Source organism: Eulemur rufifrons, chromosome 16, assembly GCF_041146395.1.
Source record: "Eulemur rufifrons isolate Redbay chromosome 16, OSU_ERuf_1, whole genome shotgun sequence".
NCBI classification, from domain to species: Eukaryota; Metazoa; Chordata; class Mammalia; order Primates; family Lemuridae; genus Eulemur; species Eulemur rufifrons.
In genome coordinates, this window is record NC_090998.1 from 55,667,807 (window position 1) to 55,684,345 (window position 16,539).

The following is a 16,539-nucleotide window of genomic DNA, read 5'->3' on the forward strand; positions in this document are numbered from 1 at the left end:
GTAGTGTTTTCAGTTAAATTATGCTTAGAAATAGTCTGTTCTTTATCAGAAGTAAAAAATCCAACATGAACCTCAGTACATCTCATATTTTAATGTGACTCAAATAAGCATTTGAATGAGTTATGGAAATTAGAAATATGACCCCTTTTTTATTTTTATGTTTTTAAATTGGAATGGATGGTAGGGGTACAAATGTTTTTTTTTTTGTTTGTTTGTTTTTACATGGGTAAATTATGTAGTCGTGAAGTCAGAGCTTTTAGTGTACCCATCTCCCAAAGAGTGTATATTGTACCTGGTAGGTAATTTTGATCCCTCACCATGTTCTATCCTCCTGCGTTCTGAGTCACCAAAGTTGATTATACCACTCTACATGACTATGTATACCCATCATTTAGCTCCCCTTATAAGTAAATACATGCGGTATTTGTTTTTCCATTCCTGAGATAATTCACTTAGGATAATGGCCTCCGCTTCCATCCTAGTTACTGCAAAAGACATTATTTCATTCTTTTTTATGGCTGAGTAGTATTCCATAGTGTATGTTTATCTATATATGTGTGTGTATATATGTCCACTTGTCAGTTGATGGGCACTCGAGTTGATTCTATATCTTTGCAATTGTGAATTGTGCTGTGATAAGCAAATGAGTGCATGTGTCCTTTTGGTATAATGACTTCTTTTCATTTTTTACCACTGTCCAGTAGTGGTAGGTCTACTTTTAGTTATTTGAGGAGTCTATGTACTGTTTTCTATAGAGGTTGTACTAACTTATATTCTCACCAATAGTGTATAAGTGTTCCCTTTTCACTGTATCTGTGCCAACATCTACTGTCTTTTGATTTTTTAATGGCCAAAAGGTGGTGTCTCATTGTGGTTTTAATTTGCATTTCTCTGATTAGCGATGGTGCACATTTTTTCATGTTTGTGTATATCTTTTGAAAAATGTTCGTGTCTTTTGCCCACTTTTTAATGGGGTTATTTTTTTTCTTGCCGATTTGAGTTCCTGTTAGATGCTGGATATTAGTCCTTGTCAGATGTATAGTTTGCTAATATTCTCTCCAGTTGTGTAGGTTGTCTATTCTTATTTCTTTTGTTGTGCAGAAACTTTTTAGTTTAATTAAGTCCCATTTATTTTTGTGTTTGTTGTATTTGCTTTTGGGGTCTCAGTTATAAATTCTTTGCCTAAGCCAACGTCCAGAAGAGGTTTTCCTAAGTTTTCTTCTAGAATTTTTACAGTGTCAGGTCTTACGTTTAAGTTTTTAACCCATCTTGAGTTAATTTCTGTGTATTGTGAGAGATAGGGAGAGACGGTTCATTTTTCAGCATGTGGCTCTTCAATTTTCCCAGCACCGTTTGTTAAATAGGGCTTACTGTCCCCAGTGTATGTTTTTATTTGCTTTGCATGATTTTTATAACTGAAAGCATTTTTCATCAGTGTGGAAGTGAGCATAGTGTTGCCTTGGAAGATAAAATTTTCTGAGTAAAGCAACTTACTACAATTGATGATACTAGTGTAAAGAAAAAATTGTGCAGTTCTAAAATGGTCTTATGAGTAGGCTTCCCCCCCGCCAGAAAGTTAGGGAACCAAGTGAACTTTTTTCCTAGTTGAGCATTAGCTGACAATCATGATGGTAGAGCCGTTAGATTTTAGTTTTTAATATTATGTTTGTTATCTTTCATCAGTTAATAATGAGTAAGTCTATTCAGAAAAAGAAAGTAAACTGATCAAAAACTCGGCATCACTGGCCTTTCATTTCCTGCTATTCAGGAAATTGCTTGGAACATCTTGATGTCTTCCTCGTTCTCTGTGGACAGTGGTTTTTTGGGAGTTTTTTCTGCTACATAATGTGGTATCTACTTCAGATTTTTTTAAATCTTAACATATTTAGTAAGTTGAACTTTTGTCAAGTTTTATTATAAAACTACTTGTTAAAACATAATTTTTACTAAATGGTGTGAATCTCTAGCATATTTTTTGATATGGAAGTGATGATATGGTGCTAGATAAAGTCTTAATCAGTCCACAAAATCCAGTTAGCAAATACTGTGTAAACTTGAGCTATTGAGATTGCTGAAATACATAGTTCAGGTAAATTTGTTAGTCTAAATATTTAAAGATTTGTTTCAATTTTCACAAGATGCTCTGTCTGCACCCTTATGACATGTAAAATATGTGCTATATTATGTGATATTTAAAGTTGTTAAAATTCAGGTAGTTTCTAATTTTAAATGTTGATAGTACAGATAGTCCCCCACTTACAATGGTTTGACTTGGGCTTCTTCAACTTTGTGATGATGTGAAAGCAACACAGTCAGTAGAAACCGTACTTCGAGTACCCATACAACCATTCTGTTTTTCATTTTCAATATTCAGTAAATTACATGAGATATTCAGTACTTCATCATAAAATAGGCTTTGTGTTAGATGATTTTGCCCAACTGTAGGCTAATGTAGTTTTCAGAGCATGTTTAAGGTAGACTAGGCTAAGTAAGCTATGTTGTTTGGTAGGTTAGGTGTATTAAATGCATTTTTGACCTAAGACATTGTCAATTCACGATGGGTTTATTGGGACGTAACCCCATCCTAAGTTAAGGAGCATCTATATTTTTAATTTTGGTATGAATCTGTGGGAAATGGTTTTGCATTTAAGAACCTTCCTATTTTGATAATTTCATGTATTTAAGATTCTTCATGTTGTTTAGTCTTGGTGATTAGAAATTAAATCTTTTTTAAACAGTAAAGAAACAGCCTTTTGGGATAATGAGTGATTCTTGACATTGCCAAGAGTTTTTATGGATGCCAACTAATTCTTATATGAAATTCACATAATTATACATATTAAAGACAGTTTGCATAGAGTAACCCAAAATGTTTATTGAAGAACCTAGAATTTCACCTGACTTATGTGCAGCTATATCCCAGGGTAATGTTCTAGCTTGGGCATCTTGGGGTTTTTGGAGGATGCACGAACCTCTTACTGTGTGCGAAGACTTGTGTGCATATTGTGTATTTTTAAAGAGAGGTTATATAGTTTCTCAAAGTGTTCTCTGATTTTTCTCAAAAGCTGAGGACCATTGTTGTAAATTAATGGAGAATAGTAACAATTTGACTCATGCTAATGATTTTATGTGCTGAGCCTCCATTAATTAAAATACCTTCAGAGTGTTCATTTCTGGATCTTTGGTCCATATTTTCATAATACATATCTAGATTCTACTTCAGACCTACTGGATCAGAATCTCTGGAAATGAGATCAGGAATCTGTATTTTCACAGTCGTCTAGGCGATTTCCTGAGTCCCACTGAAGTTAGAGAACTGCCATTATATATTGTATTTCATATCTTTTGATGTATCATCAGGTAGACAAGTCCCTAAATTTTTAAAAAGTTCCTTGATTTTCTAAGGTGGATTTGCTCTAGTTCTGGTTGCCATTATTAGTTAAAAGTGATGACAGTATCTCAACCTCATTTTATGTAGATTTTTCCCTCAAATCTTATATTTTGAAGAAAAGCTTTCAGTGTTCCTCCTGAACATGGAACAGGATTAAATTACTTGAAGTGAATCTGAAAGGTTTCTGTCAGAATCTAATGTCATTATCTGATAGTAAGTGTACTTGTATTTATAGTGTGTATATACTGCCATTTGAACGATGCACTCATATTTGGCCTGTTCTCCCCTTGGGATCTTATCATATGGGGTTTTTAAGTTGTAGATTTTTTAGGATTGTTGTAATTACACATGTTTTTCTCACTGTTCCGTAAGTAGACTCTTAGTTATTATCCATCTTGACATAGGGAAGACACAGTGTGGTGTTCTTAGATGCAAGGGTGGAGGAGAGGGGGACACTTATGTTGGATATAACTTCTACAACTCTTTTGATATACAAAGCACTTCTCTCAGCCTCTGGGAAATGACATTGTGAACTTAATGTAAAGAAAGAATAACGTACTGTAATCAAAAGTCTCTTCTAAGAACTATCAGAAATCTGGAATATCATATTTGCCTAATTGCTTCAATTTGTGTGAATAACATCAGAATGTTATGATAATAGGAGGTAAGCTTATTAAGTATGCCTCTTCCTCTCAAGTATCTGTGTAGTATATTGCTCTATGTGAAAAGATGGCAGAGTGAAAACAAATTCTAGTAAGCTTAGCTGTGATCAATGAGCAGTCTAGTCTGGCTCAGCTTTTTTAATTAAAAAGACTTATTAACTGCGGAGATGGACTTTTGCTGTGACAGTCAATAATAGATGTTTCCAACACACTCGTTTGGAGGCACAAGGGCCGGTATACTGCTTAAAAAATACAAATAGAGAGCTGTTTTTAGATGGCTTTAGGTGTATGGCCTGTTATATAGAGACTAGAATCTTTTCCATGAGTGTCAGTGATCACTACAAAGCAGATTGTTCTCCAGTGGAAGAGCCATCAAGGTACTTTTTTTTTTTTTTTTTTTTGAAATGAAAACAGCACTTTAATTTCTTAAAAAGTAAATCATATGAAAGTACATGCTGGCAGCTGTGGTAATTTTTTCAAAGAGAAATGACTCAAGCCTTCTGAATGTCACCATTTGTACTGCATGCTGCAGTCACTGTCAGGGCACAAGAATGGAGTATGCATCCAAAGAAAATTTTGGCCACATGCTTTTTTATTAGCTAAATGAAGTGTTAAATGAGCCAAATGTAGTATTTGCTGACTAGGAAGTCATTAGACAAGTTAACAAATAGTTGATATAAAGAGTAGATTGTGGGCCGGGCGTGGTGGCTCACGCCTGTAATCCTAGCACTCTGGGAGGCCGAGGTGGGCGGATCGTTTGAGCTCAGGAGTTCGAGACCAGCCTGAGCAAGAGCGAGACCCCATCTCTACTAAAAATAGAAAGAAATTATATGGACAGCTAAAAAAATATATCTAGAAAAAATTAGCCGGGCATGGTGGTGCATGCCTGTAGTCCCAGCTACTCGGGAGGCTGAGACAGTAGGATCGCTTGAGCTCAGGAGTTTGAGGTTGCTGTGAGCTAGGCTGACGCCACGGCACTCACTCTAACCTGGGCAACAGAGTGAGACTCTGTCTCAAAAAAAAAAAAGAAAGAGTAGATTGTTAAGTTTTCTGAATGAAATTAAGTACTTTTATTTTTTGTGCTCTTAAGTAATGCTATGATAAATAGATGCTCCTATGTATCCTCCTCTTTCCCCCCAAAGGGCAAAATCCAAGATTACATTCTCTGGCACATGTCAGGGTGTAAAGAAGTGAAGTCTAAAATCTCAGTTTTAACTCGCTCAGTCTAAATTTCTGAATAACTTTGGGACAAATATTTATTCTTTGGTTAACAGAGCTTCTGAGGATTTTATATAAAGGCTAATAGACTTCCCAAAGGAGGAGAAACTTACGGTTCTCACTAGTATTCTTCACATTCTATTAACTAATAATAAAACTCTTACTGTTTAGTATGACTCTTGCCAAAGTTTTATTGACCAGTGAAGTTAGAGTGGAAAAGAATCCTTTTCATTGACATTTTTTACCTGAGAAGGGCTTCATAACTACAGCTTATAAAATGGGTGGGTCGAGTCTTAGCAGAAGCACATCTCTTCTTAGGGAAGGAATTTAAGGAATGAGAATGGAGCCAAATTGTCCAGGGCTCACATCAGAAAGCATCACCATGGATTTAAAAAAAAAAAAAAAAAAAGTCTTCCTTGTTAAGCTTCTTTTAAAAATCTTAGAAGTTTTACATACCTTATTTTTCTTCTTGCTTTCTTATCACTTATCTGCTATCACTGACTCAAAGTTCCTTAGTCACAATTTAGTTTCATATCTATGTAAACACAAATAATGTGAGTCGTGTTGATAGGTGATACTTTTGGACAAATAATATGACTTGCTTTAGGTGCTTTATTCTCAGGAAGTTCAAGGTGGCTTCAGGGTGGAGTCTGGATGCTTGGGTCACTTGATAAGGTGCTTTATATTCTTGCAAAGGATATAACATTTATCCTATAAGCTCTGGGAGTCAAATGTCAGGAAAAAAATAAAATATCCAGTCAAACTGATTGAATTGTTCATATTAGAAAATGTCCATTGTACCTGTGAATGTTAAACAGATTAGACTATTTGGGTAAGAGCACAGATTTTTGAGTCAGTCACGAATTTGAAATCTGGTTCAGTTGCTTCTTTTGTGACCATCACCTCTCAGCTCTCAGTTTCTTACCTTTAGGTAGGGATAATACTTACCTCAGGGCTGGACCAGTTGGTTCATACTTGTAATCCTAGCACTCTGGGAGGCTGAGGCGGGAGGATCGCTTGAGCTCATGAGTTCAAGACCAGCCTCAGTAAGAGTGAGACCCTATCTCTAAAACAAACAAACAAAAAACAGGAAAAGACAAAATAGTTGTGAGGAGTAGATATAAAATGTTTGATGTGGTGCCTGGCATGATTAAGCATTAATAAATGCTACCATTATGATTATTTGATGGGAACCAAATAGTCACAGGCCGTTTTTTTGTTTTTTGTTTTTTGTTTTAATTTTAAAGCTATGTGGTTTGCTTTTCCTCCCATAACATACTATCCTGCAGAAACAGCCTTGAGGCACCCTTTGGTTTGTTTCCTATTGACTGAGGTCATTTTCATTTCAAATCTGAACTGTGTATTCTGGTTTCATCCAAGCTGCTGCCTCACTGACCCTAACATAAATCACTATACTGTTTGCACTTCAGTTTTGTCTTCTTCAAATTGGACTTAAGTGTGCTTGCCTTTTAGTGCTTGCCATTCTCTCTTAGTAAAGGTTATAAAAACATAATGAGAACACAAGTGTAAGACATATCTCATATTTTGCTTATTAATGATATCTGATCATTCTCAAGTCAATCGCAAAAATTAAAAACACGATATGTCTGCATTAAGTATTTTTAGTAATATGGGAAAATACAGTGTCTATTTGACAGTCAATGGACATTTTATTAGGGAACAGATTGATGCCTAAGGTAGTGGGCAGCTGTTCTGGGTTGTGCTTCAACATTAGGTCAGTTCAGTCAGGCAGACTCTGATACCAAATTGTCCTGCTTGATTTAATTTCAGATTATATTGTCTAGATGTCTGGATGGTTGACACTACCTCCATGCAAAGCTCAAGTCCACTTAATCTTTGTTTATATTTCTTTCCCCTCTAAATGATGGATATGTAGTATTTAAGGGTAGTCAATAGGAATAAATACACTTCCATTGTGTCCTAAACACCTTCACCTGTTGCAATATGAGTTGAAGCAGTGGAAGCCACTTGAATATGTTATAGTTTGGAAGTTTTCATCTGAGCACAAGTACATCACTCACATTGGCTGTCAAAGCTAATAATCTTAAGACATTTCACTCAAAGGAGAGTGGGGTTTCTAATGTTCCAAGTGAACCTATTTTTTTTCCCCCACAATATCTCACATATATAGTGAATATCTTGAATCTTTTGTGAATATCTTGGAAATGGTGTTATATATGAGCCTGCTTGAATTTTCTAAAAAGTAATTCATTTCAGGCTTACTTCATTTCCTTTTATTGGTAAATTACTAAATCAAGGAAATACTTCAGATAGTATATAAACTTACTTTGGTATGATATTCATGTGGTTAATTTGAAGAAATTAGGAGTAGTTGGTATTAGCAAATAATTCCTGCCAAGGAACCTAAAGTATACCCTATAAGATCTAGGAGTCAATGTCAATGGAAAAAAAAAAATCCAGCCAAATTGATAGGTTGGTTATGTGCTATAAAAGTCAGCCCTTTCTCTTGCCTTGTTCAACATGGGTTTAAGCATAGAAGGCATATGTAACAAATTTGCTTGAGACACAAACTTGATAGACAGGAATGATGGCATAAAACCAAAAAGGCAAGTTATCCAAGGAAAAGGAATCAGACTTTTTTTTTCTAATCCCAATCTCAAAAACAATCACTATTGCTTCTTTCTTTACATATCTTCATACTCTCACATCCTATATCTATCCTTTAATAACTTCACACATGCTTTCTCCATTCAGATTGGGGAATTGCCAGGCAAATACTCCCTTACTTTAAGTCTATTTCCTTTTATTCTTTCCCTCAAACACATTTCTTGGCATCACTGAAGCTTCGCTTTCTCTTGATGACATTGCATTTCCGGTTGGCTTCTTATTTAGCCAGGATGGTGGGAGTAAGCGAGGGAGGAATAAGAAGTCCTCAGATCTTTGATCTTTTTCCTACAAAATGGAATTGTTAGGGATGGATAGGCTGATCTGTTCCAATTGTGGACCATGGATGCTTCAGCATCTCCTTGGTTTTCTTAGTTTATTTATATTAATATCACCTTTTCCATTTCTTTGTTCATATAGGCTACAGCCTCTCAAGATCTGCTTCTGTTTTCCACATGATTTAAGGACTGGTCTGTAGTATTTCTCTCATTTTCACTACTATCCTCAATGACAACAGATACCTATGTTGAGGACTCATTGACATCCTTAATGTAAAATTTTCTTAATTTTGTGGACCCACCTCCCATCTCAGCTGTTCACCATCATGGCCATTCACAGTAAGTAGCCTTCTTCCACCTGGAAGATCTTGTATCGCAGGGCTTCCTATGGGACAATATCTCACTTTATACTTTCCCACTCCATTTCCCACTTCCTGCTTCTTGGCCTCTTTAACTTCTTGACCCAAACCAATTCTGTTGGCTCCCCTTGTGACTGTTGGTTTCCTGCTTATCATGGATTATGAGGACAACCACCTCATTAAAAGCTAGATACCCAGGTGTCTCTAATTTCTGCCAGAGATTCTAAATCAATGCCTAATTTGGTATCACTCTGGCTTCAGAACCAATGAGGCACTTTAACCATCCAATATCTGCCAGCCACTGTGTTAAGCACTTTATACACATCCAATTTAATCAGCATAACAGCCCTTTAAGGTTTAGGTATTATTGCTCTTGTATTACAGAAATGGAGGTTGGGAAAAGTGAAGTCATGTGTCCTCCTTAAGCACAACTAGGCAATTAGCAGAGCTAAGATTTAAACAAAGGTTTATTAAAAACCAATGCCCTATTTCTATGTAGTATAATTTATTTTTAAAGTCCATATTTTTGTAATCAATGTCACATGTACATGTTTTCCACAAGATTTGTTGTTATAGGAAACTGTTCCTCTCCTCCCCACCACCCAAATCGTCCTCCCAGTGGCAAGACCTTCCACTGTCAGCTGATTCTTGTGATATATTTACTTCCATATGTCTCAATGCTGTAACATTTGTGTTTTGCTACTGCTTTGATTTTTAGTTTTAGCCATTAACCATTGACTTCCTATCTTGGAAAATAGGGATTTAGCTTTTTACCCTCTCCCTTCAGTCCCCGCTATTCATATGCACCCTTCCTTATCTTTCCATCTTCCAATATAGTTGATATAATATTGGTTAGGTCAATATTTAGTGCTTATATTATTATGATATTGTAAATGCAATTCTCAGCTGAGACATGTTCCTTCTCTTCGTCCCTTTCATTTTTCTTTAAGAGTCAATTCTTATGCTCTATCAGTTAAAATAAATAAATAAATAAAAAGTAAAGTGTTAATTCTTATCAAGGTTCAGCTTTCCTGTATCTGTAAAGTCTTCGATCACTTTTTCATCTCCTTTCAAGCTTCTAATTTTTTGTTGTGGTTGTTTTCCAATTTATACTATTTTTGTGTGCCTTGAAAAGGAAATCCTTTGTGTTATTTTAATAAAGTTTCTTGAGGGAGCAAAAGTAGTTAAATCTTTAATATCTTAAATAAATATTTTAAATAAGTGACTTTTAATATCTTTTCCCCTTCTCCCACATTCAAACAGGGACATTGTCCAATGAATTTACCCCTTCACATCTCTGGTTTTTTTCATTGCATCCTTAATGTTATTGTCTTAATCCAGGTTGTCATCTCATGGCTAGGCTATTTCAAATCCTAAGTGGTTTCTGCCTTCAGTATTGAAATTCTCTTCCACACTGCTATTCTTTCTTTCTTTCTTTTTTTCTTTCCTTCCTTCCTTCCTTCCTTCCTTCCTTCTCTTTCCCTCCCTCCCTTCCTTTCTTCCTTTCTTTCTTTTCTTTCTTTTCTTTCCCTCCCTTTCTTCCTTACTTCCTTTGTTTGTTTCTTTGTTTGTTTTGAGACAGAGTCTTACTCTGTTGCCTGGGCTAGAGTGCTGTGGCGTCAGCCTAGCTCACAGCAACCTCAAACTCCTGGGCTTAAGCGATCCTACTGCCTCAGCCTCCCGAGTAGCTGGGACTACAGGCATGCGCCACCATGCCCGGCTAATTTTTCCTATATATATTTTTAGTTGTCCAGCTAATTGCTTTCTATTTTTAGTAGAGACGGGGTCTTGCTCTTGCTCAGGCTGGTCTCAAACTCCTGACCTCAAGCAATCCCACCCACCTCAGCCTCCCAGAGTGCTAGGATTACAGGTGTGAGCCACTACGCCCGACCCTTCCTTTGTTTTTTGAGACAGGGTCTCACTCTGTCACCCAGGCTGGTGTGCAGTGTTATGTTCATAACTCACTGCAGCCTTGGACACCTGGGCTCAAGCTGTTCTCTTACCTAAGCCTCCTGAGTAGCTGGGACAACATCCATGTGCCACCATGTCTGGCTATTTAAAAAAGTTTTTTGTAGAGATGAGGTTTCACTATGTTGCCCAGGCTGGTCTCAAACTTCTGGCCTCAAATGATCCTCCCATCTCAGCCTCCCAAAGTGCTGAGATTACAGGCATGAGCCATTGTGCCCAGTCTCAAGTTGCTATTTTCTAAAATACCAATATGGTCACACAATTGCCCCGCATAAAGCCCCTGCAATTATTCTCCTTCACCTACAGATAAAGTGATAAAGTGCAAGGCCCACACAATGTCATTCAAGAATTTGGGAATAACACCAATTGGGTGTCGGACAGATGTGGGGGGAGAGGGGAGGGGATGGGTGTATACCTACATAATGAGTACGATTCGCACTGTCTTGGGGATGGACACGCTTGAAGCTCTGACTCGGGGGGATGGGGGGCATGGGCAATATACATAACCTGAACTTTTGTACCCCCATAATAAGCTGAAATAAAAAAAAAGAATTATCATAATCTACAACCTTCTTTCCTCTTCAGCCTTATCTTATGGCACACACTTGCCCATCATTATTGAGCAACAACAGTTCTGTCTGTATTTTCTTATGTTTTTCTCTCTACCCGGAATCATCTTCTTACTATTTCCCATTCTCTTCTAACAAACTCACTTTTGAAGATTCAGCTTTGGCAACTCTTCCCTGAAGCCTCTTCTTACACCCCTGAGGGTAACATTGAGCACTTATTCCCCAGTGCTTTTGATATCTTCTGTAGAGAAACCAATTGATTTCATTTCACTTATGTATTTGCATGTATGTTTCTTTCAGGTGGACTTTGATCTCCTTGAGGATAGGCACTGTACCTCATTCATCTTTGCATCCCTAACATTCAGTTTCAATGCTTAACACAAAGGGAGTGCTTAACAAATATTTGTTGAAGTACACATCTTCCAAAACCCTGTTCCAGCTGAAATAATTTTTGTGTGGTCTGTAGAGTCTACTTTTGTTAGCATGTTTTCACTTGTTTGGAACACTCAAGAAGCTGTAGAATATAATGATTGAGAGCATGGATTTTGGAGCCAGACTGCCTGAATTTAAATCCTGCCTTGGCCACTCTTAAGTGTGTAAACCTTTGGCAAGTTACCTAAACACTTTGTGTCTCAGTTTCTCCACATGCAAAATAGGAATAATAGTGGATGCTTTGTAAGTGTTGTTGTGATGGTGAATCACTTTTTGACCTACAAAACTGCTTGGAATAGAAATTGGGAAATCATAAGCACTCAGTAATATTAGCTATTATTATAACTATTGTTACTTCAACTCATTTAAATATGTCTTTCCTATTAGCTGATCAGAGCTGATCTTAAGAGACAATACAAGCTAAGTGATATTTTTAGAATTAGATCAAATAATGATTATGTTCCCCCAAGACTCCAGAAACAATTAAACTCCAGTCACTGTTAGTTTATCGACTCTTGTTCTAAAATTTTTTCATCTTGTTTTCTATATAGACAAGCAGTCCTGGCCTCAGATTTTGTTTAATTTTTCAGTCAACCAAGCACATTTGGTCAAAAGCTTTCCATTCTTCAAAATATTAGTAATATTTTCCTGTGGCATGATGAATTTTATGACTTTATAAAGTATGACTAGTAAGTAGATTTATTGAGCTATGCATATCAAATTGCTGGATTTGACCTATTAATAGTTACAAGTGAAGAGGAAAAATTCAGTAGCCAAAAAGAGCATCAAAGGAATGACTGATATATGGGTATTTAGTTTCCTTTTACTTCTCACTTAGGAAGATTCTAGAACTAGTGTCTGAGCTATATGTATCTGTATGTGGCTAAATCAAAGCCTCACATTTCCTTTGCAATACAATTGCTTGAACATCTCTCTGCATAGAAGCATCACAGGATTAGGAATCAATGCCTTTTATGAAAGCTATCATGTATACATGTGCGCACACACACATACCCACACATTTACATGGACAAAAGCATCACACATCAGGTCAGAAAATGCTTATTAACATAAAATGGGGTTGGGTACAAAAACACAGTAGATACAAAGAATAAGATCTAGTGTTTGGTAGCACAATAGGGAGACTATAGTTAACAATAATTTGTTGTGTATTTCAGAATAACTGGAAGAGTGGAATTGGAATGTTCTTAACACAAGGAAATGATAACTGAGGTGATGGATACCCCAATTACTCTATCTGATCATTACATATTGTATGCTTGTATCAAAGTATATGTACCCTATAATTATGTACAACTATTTATGTATCCATAAGAATTACAAATGAAAAAAGAAAACACGTAAAATGGCTTAAGGATTCAGCAGTGCTGATCTTTTAAAAAATATTTTTGTGCTGTTGTAAAGAAAGCACAAAATCTTTGAATTCACAGATACTTAAAAGACTGAGGTTAACTTGTCGGTGGCAGACTTGAGAGATGACAGCTAACGTCAGGGGATAGATGATTTCTTGTACAAATACCCCCTTACGTATTATTCTCTACCACCCCCGCCCAAACAGCTACTCGACCTATGAAACAAATCGCACCATGAGCACAGATAACCCCAGCCTTCAGGTCTATAATCTGATCGTGGCCATCGGCAACCAGAAATGAGTTTCTTTCTAATCAGCCTTCCATCAGTCTCCAGTCACGCATATAAAGGAGCTCCAGAATGGGAGGATTCGCATTGCTCTTCAGCACCAGGGTTGTGGACAGCGCCCCAAGCAGGCTGCTGATCGCACGCCCCTTCTCTCAATCTCCGCCAGACCTGCTGCTACTGCACAGCTAGTCCCCCCTGTTGCAGAGAAAGGAAATTACATCGGGATCCATGCAGCCGGCAATGATGATGTTTTCAAGTAAATACTGGGCAAGGAGAGGGTTGTCCCTGGATTCAGCTGTGCCTGAAGAGCATCAGCTACTTGGCAGCTTAACAGTGAGTACTGAGTACCCGGCACTCTCTTGAGGAGTGTTTTCTTGGGTGGTGGTCATCTTCTTCTCACCCTAAGAACACCTGGTATACAGTAAGCATACACACCTCAGATCACTCCTCTTTTATCGTCTGTCTACCCTGCTTCCCTCCTGTGTGCCTCTAGTCTTCTTCCTATCACTGTAAAGTAAAGCAGGTGTACTGATCGCTGCGTGCTAAACTTCCTTTCCTCAAAGTTTATAAGTAGAAAGTTAAGAAATGCCTGAACATTAAGAATGAGAGGTTGGCTGGACGTGGTGGCTCAAGCCTGGAATCCTAGCACTTTGGGAGGCCAAGGTGAGAGGATTGCTTGAGGTCAGAATTTCAAGACAAGACCAGTCTGAGCAAGAGCAAGCCCTCATTTCTACCAAAAAAAACAAACAAACAACAAAACAAAACAAACAAAAAAAAAAAAAAAAGAAAGAAAGAGAAATTAGCCAGGCATGGCAGTGTGTGCTTGAGCCCAGGCATTTGAGGTTGCAGTGAGCTATGACGACGCCACTGCATTATAGCTGGGCGGCAGAGTCAGAACCTGTCTCAAAAATAGAGAGAGAGAGAGAGAGAGATCATATGAACCAATATCTTAAATCTGCAACCAAAAAAAGTGTGTAGAATTTTGAAAGGCTATTATTATGAAAAGAAATAGGGAAAAGAAATCAAATTTCCATGTTCCCAGAAGATCCTTGTGTTTCCTGCATTCCCTTCAGTCTACAAAGCCTGGTCTTTAAACACAGAATTATTATTTTCTATTATTGGCTATAGGTACAGGTTGTTGGAATAAAAGAAAGATCAGGCTCTTTTCAAACGTTTTCCTGTGTTCCACATTACTCAATTTTTTTTCAGTTTAACTGATGAAATAATGAAAATAATATGCACTTGTTTTAGTATTTAAAGGATTATTTAGGTTTAACATATTTAAAGAATAAAAAAAGCAACATTTGTGGAATTTTAGATCCTGATTTGAGGTAATCGTCATAGTATTTAATAAAAACAATGAAATAAAAATGTATTCATTTCAAGCAAACAAAGCTTGTTAAAAAAAAAAGACAAAACTATATTCGGGTTCCTAGTCATTAAAAATGTTAAATGGTATTTTCTTACTGCACTATCAGAGTTTATCAACCAAGTCCAATTCAGTCTGTATCATAGAAGAATCTGTTTTAATATTGTAGCTCCAAATATGTGCCAGAGGGTTGCATTGTACTGACATATTACTGCTAAAAATGTTCAAAAGTAAACATGGCAACTTTTGTAGCACTATTTAAATCAATTTGCAAAAATGAGGCCAAAACATAAATAGATTTTATAACATTTAAATATCATGAATATTTGGATGAGATATTACAATGAAGAATTTTGAAGTCATAATGAACTGCTTGAAGGAAAACAAAGAAAGCTTAGAGTTATGGTTAATGTATGACCCTTTCATATAAAAATGCTACTTAAATATATGAAATCTGGGTGTTATATGGTGAAGAGGAGGCAGATGTTGAGAGTACTAAGACATTTGAGCTTTTAATGACTAAACATACTGTCAAATGTCACTGTCTGCATAAACTTTTCTCCCTCAAGTCATAAATAATAAAATCTCCATTTCTATTATATATAAATCTAGCAAGTGAGGCAATACTAATGTGTGAAAACAAAGACAGTAGAGAAATCAGAGGAAAACAATGATAAATCACTATGCACTGGGTTCCAAATCAAACTTAAATTCCTCAGTTTCATGAGGATGCAACAGATTGGTGAAATTGTGTTACATCACCATTTGTCAGGGAGATGTTTGCCCAACTCTGCTTTTGCATATAAAGAACACAAAACAGACCATTATAATTTTGCATCGTCACATGAAAGTTTCTAGCTTTTTCATTCTGCATTTCTGACAATGTGATCTGAGTTACTGGAATCTGTCATTTTTATCTTTAGCCAACAGGACTAATAGTCATTACTTTATCACATGTTATAGGAACTTGAATGGCTAATGAAGTGTTAATCTTTTTCAGTTTCTCAAATTCTATTGTTTGCTCCTCATGATTAGTTAGCTAGTTTTCTTCCTTCCTTCCTTTCTCTTTTTTTTCTTTTATTTGTGGCTGAATTTTAATAGTCCCTTTTCAGATACCATCTTCTGACACAGATGGCCGTAGTTTCATACATTCCTCTGTGCTGAACTGCTGCATGTAAATTCACATTGACAATTCACGTTAACAATGTGGGTCTAATGGCAGAAAGTAAGATTATCAATTAATTTCTAGGCATGTCCTAACATATTTCAGAATGCAATGGATGTTTTGTTTTTAAGATTTAATTGAAACTAAAATTATTGTCAAAAATACATGTTGGGTTTTATTTTTGTTATGTTTACTAATGAATATAGTTTCCATGTGATTCAATTAGGCTAAAATTTCAAATTTTATTTTGTAAAATACACCTAGAAAGAAAGGTAGGAATTATTCATATATGATACTTCATACTTTATGATGGTCAGATTTTTGTTGCTATTAAAGTGAAGCAAATCTGATTCTCCTTTAATTTCAGCCACTAGATGATGCCTTAGACCACTGGAAAATAGTGTTCCAGAGTAAATTAGACCAATATTTATGATTGAAAGTTATGAGTGACATGGCAACTTCACCTTGAGTTTGTATGATTGGTGGGGCTTCCAGCATATGAATGGAATATTTGGAGGAAAATATCTAATTATGGAGGACTCTGGAATCCTAACTAATCTTTTTGTGTGTGTGCTTCTGCCTTTTTGAAGCTAAATAAAGCTAACTCTGGCAAAAATGATGACAAGAAAGGCAACAAGGGAAGTAGCAAAAGTGAAACTGCTACCGAAAGTGGCAAGACAGCAGTTGTATTCTCCCTGAAAAACGAAGTTGGTGGATTGGTAAAAGCGCTGAGGCTCTTTCAGGTGAATATAAAATATCATTACATAATTTAAAAAATAACTGTGTGCCTGGTTGCAAACCTGTCATCTGTTATCAAACATTA

The 16,539-nt window shown here is 36.4% G+C and overlaps 1 protein-coding gene across 1 annotated transcript in view; it reads left to right on the top strand.

Annotated features, from left to right (window-relative positions):
* Positions 1-13,266: 13,266 nt before the first annotated feature.
* TPH2 (tryptophan hydroxylase 2) overlaps positions 13,267-16,539 on the top strand; it is an 89,702-nt gene continuing 86,429 nt past the window's right edge. Inside the window, exons 1-2 of the mRNA XM_069490657.1 lie at positions 13,267-13,515; positions 16,307-16,459. Coding sequence (XP_069346758.1) covers positions 13,411-13,515; positions 16,307-16,459 — 258 coding nt within the window. The 5' untranslated portion in view covers positions 13,267-13,410. The remainder of the gene's footprint in view (positions 13,516-16,306; positions 16,460-16,539) is intronic.